Consider the following 5,132-nt stretch of genomic DNA (forward strand, 5'->3'; position numbering starts at 1 on the left):
ATGCATGCATATACTTTTCTACGCTCTCCTGCTAGTATAGCTTGATCAGACAAAGTGTCTCCATAGGTAAGAGGCAAAGAAGAGGAGATATCTGTAGGTAGCCATAAGGGACCAGTATATACTATTGTGTCCTCAAAGTATGTCTGTACTGTGTCTGCTACTTGCTCCACCTGATTCCTGCAGCAGCAGCAACAGCAGCAACAGCAGCAACAGCAGCAACAGCAGCAGCATCAGGTGGAGGAGGTGGAGAGGAGGCAGCAGCAGCAAGAACAACGAAAACTGCAATTTTTCATGAGCCATAGGAGCAGCAGGAGCTGCAGCAGCAGCAGCAGCAGCAGCAGCAGTAGCAGCAGCAGCAATAATATCCAATGCTACAACAGCAACAGAGGAAACAGCAAGAGACAGGAGGAGACAGGCAAAAGGAGACAGAAAAAAGGAGACAGGAAAAAGGAGACAAAAGGATAGAAGAAGGAGACAATCAAAAGAGAGACAGTAATAAAAGGAGACAAAAGGAGACGCAATAAAAAAGGAGACAATAAAAAAGGAGACAGAAGGAGACACTTAAAAAGGGAGACAGTAAGAAAAGGAGACAGTAAGAAAAGGAGACACAATAAAAAGGAGACAGTAAGAAAAGGAGACACAATAAAAAGGAGACAGTAAGAAAAGGAGACAGTAAGAAAAGGAGACAGTAAGAAAAGGAGACACTTAAAAAAGGAGACAGTAATAAAAGGAGACAAAAGGAGACACAGTAAGAAAAGGAGACAATAAGAAAAGGAGACAGTAATAAAAGGAGACTAAAGGAGACACAGTAAGAAAAGGATACAAAAGGAGATACAGTAAGAAAAGGATACAAAAGGAGATACAGTAAGAAAAGGGAGACAAAAGGAGACACAGTAAGAAAAGGATACAAAAGGAGATACAGTAAGAAAGGGAGACAAAAAGAGACACAGTAAGAAAAGGAGACACTTTGTTGTTTACCAATGAAAACTATTTAGTCTTTGATCTTGTGGAGAAATATTTGTTGGCATTGTATCAATACTTGAATCAGACAAATGCGAAGAACGAGGAGCTAAATGGCCTCTTGTATAACCTATACAAAAAAAATCCTAAACCCTAAACCCTAAACCCTAAACCCTAAACCCTAAACCCTAAACCCTAAACCCTAAAAATGAAATACGAAATCATGAATACTAAAATTAATCATGATAAATGATTAAAACGAGGAGCTTAATGACCCCTCGTATAACCCAAAAAAAAACATAAACCCTAAACCCTAAACCCTAAACCCTAAACCCTTATTTTTTATGTATGTAGGCACTGAATCGTGTGTTGCGTGTTTGTCTCCACAGAGACACAATTAAAAGAGCAACATCACCATCATCATCATCAGGAGCAGCATCAGCAGCTGTCGATGCTCACAGCAGCAGCAGCAGCAGCAGCAGCAGCAGCAGATAGTAAATTTATATAATATATTTACCTGTACTAAGGAGATCAAATGTCTCCGGTGCCCACAAATCAGTTATGCGTCTATCTGTAGATATTTTTGTGTGTGATGACAATGCCTTCCTTGGTTTAAGTCCTTTGTCTTCTTCTTCTTCCTGCTGCTGCTGCTGTTGCTGTTGCTGCTGCTGCTGCTGCTGCTGCTGCTGCTGTCCTTCTTCATCTTCTTCTTCTGATCCTGGGGCTGTAGTTGCAGTAGGAGACATTGGAGGAGATCCAGTAATAGGTGAATCTGGTGGTGATCCGTCAGCTTCTGCTGCTGCTGCTGCTGCTGCAGCAGCAGCAGCAGCAGCAAGTGTCTCCCCTACTGCTGTCTCCATTTTGTCTCTTTCCCTAAATATTTCTACTACTACCTCTGGCTGCTTAAGCATAGGAGACACCGAGCTACCAAAAGTCTTGAACCCTCGCTGCACTGCTTGCGGAGGCAGTAGCAGCCTATGGTACGTTGCCTGCAGCAGCAGCTGCTGCTGCTGCTGCTGCTGCTGCCCTGGGGGCCCCATAGGGGCATCAAGGGGCCCCTCCAACGGGGACCCTGGGAAGTCAGGGGCTGCATCCGCTGCTGCTGCTGCTGCCTCTGCCTCTGCATGCGCCCATAAGAATTCCCCTAGCCAGTCTCTTCTCTTATAGGGTCTCCTTTGTGGTGTCCTTATGGAGGCCCTTAAGGAGACAGAGGAGACAGGTACAGGTTGCTGCAGCAGCTGCAGCAGCAACAGCAACAGCAGCAGCAGATTGCATGCAAGAAGCTGCTGCAATGAAGGGAAGAAATACCTAATCATGCATGCATCTCTTCCCTTCTTCTTATTAGGGGTCGGTACCCTCATCCCTTAGGTGACCCTGGGGGCCCCCCCTCTCTTATAAGGTACTAGGGGCCCCCCCTAGGAAACCCTTGGCGACAGGTTGCTGCTGCAGCAGCAACAGCAGCAACAACCCAGCTATAAGAGACACACGCTGCTGCTGTATAGAGACAGCTGCACCCCGATCCTCTGCTGCTGCTGTTGTGTGGTGTATGCACACCGCAGCAGCAACAGCAGCAACAGCAGCAAGGGGTAATAGACCCGTATTTCCTTATAATATATTAACTAAAGAAGATATGTATGCATAAAAGGAGACAAAAATAGACAAAAGAGGAAGAAGGAGACACAAAGAGACAGTAGGCCGGTGGAGACACCGGGGGCCCTTCAGAGGCCCCTCCTGTCTTGCATAAACCCTAAACCCTAAACCCTAAACCCTAAACCCCAAACACGAAACACTAAACACTAAACCCTAAAAATAAAAGAAGGTCCACAATTTAATGCTTTATAGTAGGGAACAACGCAGGCCGCTGCTGCTGCTGCTGCTGCTGCTGCTGCTGCGGCCCATCGGCAGCAGCAGCAGCACCGTTAGGAGACAACAACTGTCTCCTTTTATATATTTTCTTCGTTTGTCTCCTTTTTTTTTAACTAAATACTTTTTATTTATTATTTTATTTATTTATTTTTCTTTTTATTTATCTGTCTATAAGGAGACACCATAAATAAATTAACTGTCTCCTTATTGTCTCCTTATTAGGTGTCTCCTTTTTTTATGTGTCTCCTTTTTTATGTGTCTCCTCTTGCTACTGTCTCTTCTTCTTATCTTCTTTATTAATTATTATACTATGCATGCATTTATTAATTATTATTGTCTTTTTGTCTACCTAAGGGGACAACAACTGTCTCCTTTTGCATGCAACTCTCTCCTTTTCCTCTTTTCTTCTCTTTCTCTCTCCTTCTATGTGTCTCATTAACTCTCTTTCCCCTCCTCTCTGCTGTAGTCTCTCCTTCGCAGCAGAAGCAGCAGCAGCAGCAGCTGCTGCTGCTGCTGCTGCTGCCGCCTCCTTATACTGCCTGCTCCTGTCTCCTAACTGTCTCCTTATGTTAATAAAAATGTCTCCTTTTATTTATATTAATGGCACCTTATAAGGCAAGGGGAGACAGTACACACCTCCCTATACACCACAAGCTGCCTATACACCTGAAAAGGAGACACGTCTATAAGAAAAAGATATTGTCTCCTTTATGTGCCTCCTTTTATGTTTACTGTCCCCAACTGTCTCCTTTTCCCCTTGCTGCTGCCTCTAAGACATATTGTCTCTTCTTGTCTCTTATTCCTTATTAAACAGTGCAACTGTTTCCAATTGTGCTGTTGCTGCTGTTGCTGCTGCTGCTGCTGTTGCTGCTGTTGCTGCTGTTATCTATACCATATATAACGCATTTAATCCCTCTTCCCTATAGGGGTATAAGGAGACACTAGGAAGCAGGAGACAGGAAACAATAAAGGGACACTTTATTTTATTGCCTAATAAGAAAAGAAAAAAGATAAACATTGATAGGGCGGATAGAAGTTATTTACTTAAAATATTGCATGCATGCATGCATGCACAGCATGTGCTGCAGTTGCTGCGTCTGCTGCAGCAGCTGCAGCCGCAAAATAAGTTAAGAATAACGGTGCTGTCTCCTTCTCTTCATAAGACAAGATAATGTCTTAAACAGACATGCATGCATGCATGCATGCATGCATGCAAGGAGCTGTAGGTGCATGCAGCCCCATAGAGGGTCTGCAGCAATGCATAAGGAGACAACAGCTGTCCCTGCTGGCGCTTGGCTGCCATAGAGCAGCAGCAGCAGCAGCAGACAGGCATAAATAAATAAATACAAAAATAAGGAATTAGCTGTATATACACCCAAATGCAGTAAAGGAGACACATAGACCGAAGCAGAGTCTACAGACACATTGGGGCTGGCAAATACATGTATGCATGCGCATGGATGCATGTATTAATGCATGCATGCATATGCATGCATGCATAAATGTGCTTGCATGCATACATGAGTGATGGGTCGGATGGAAGCCTGGCGACACATTGGAGCCGGCACTTGCATGCACGCATGCGCATGCATGCATGCATGCGCAGGTATGCATGCATGCACGCTGTTGCATGCATGCATGCACTCACATACATATGCATGGATGCATGGATGGATGGATGCATGCATGCAAACACACGCATTAATGCATGCATACAGACGCATGCATTAATGGATGGATGCATGCATGCATGCATGCATTTATTTAACAATAAGTTTGCGGGTCTTTAGGTGTAGCAGGTAATGGGGCTCTTCTTACGGAGCATATGTCATATTTTAATATCTCTATTTCTCTTCTAATTATTAACTCATCTTTTTTTATAAATGGATCCAGACGGGCCTTCTCTGCTGCTGCTGCTGCTGCTGCTGCTGCTGCTGCTGCTGCTGCTGCTCCTGGTGGAGCAGCAGCAGCAGGTGATGATGATGATACCCCTGACTCTCCACTTGTAGGAGATCCAACAGGGGGGCCCCCACCTTGCTGCTGCTCTTGCTGCTGCTGCTGACCAACTGTACCCTCATGGGGGGCCCCCTTTCTTGTCTCCTGTGTCTTGTCTTGTTTGTCTCTAGCTATAGCACTCTCTAATATATCAAACACTTGCTGCAGCAGCAACAGCAACAGCAACAGCAGCAGCAGCAGCAGCAACAGCAGCAGAAATAGTTATTGCTCAGATAAGGAGACGAAGACAGAACGTACGAACATACGGCATATATACATTATATATATATATATATATATATATATATATA

At 44.4% G+C, this 5,132-nt stretch overlaps 1 protein-coding gene across 1 annotated transcript; it reads right to left on the bottom strand.

Moving 5' to 3' along the window:
- Positions 1–974: 974 nt before the first annotated feature.
- On the bottom strand, positions 975–1,820 carry EMWEY_00057630 (hypothetical protein; the record flags this gene model as incomplete). The annotated part of the gene is made up of 2 exons (XM_013480671.1): positions 975–1,090; positions 1,478–1,820. The coding sequence occupies 2 exons, from the start codon at positions 1,818–1,820 to the stop codon at positions 975–977; spliced, it is 459 nt and encodes a 152-aa protein (XP_013336125.1).
- Positions 1,821–5,132: the final 3,312 nt, after the last annotated feature.

Source organism: Eimeria maxima, genomic scaffold (genome assembly GCF_000499605.1).
Source record: "Eimeria maxima Weybridge genomic scaffold, Emw_scaff2193, whole genome shotgun sequence".
Lineage (NCBI taxonomy): Eukaryota > Apicomplexa > Conoidasida > Eucoccidiorida > Eimeriidae > Eimeria > Eimeria maxima.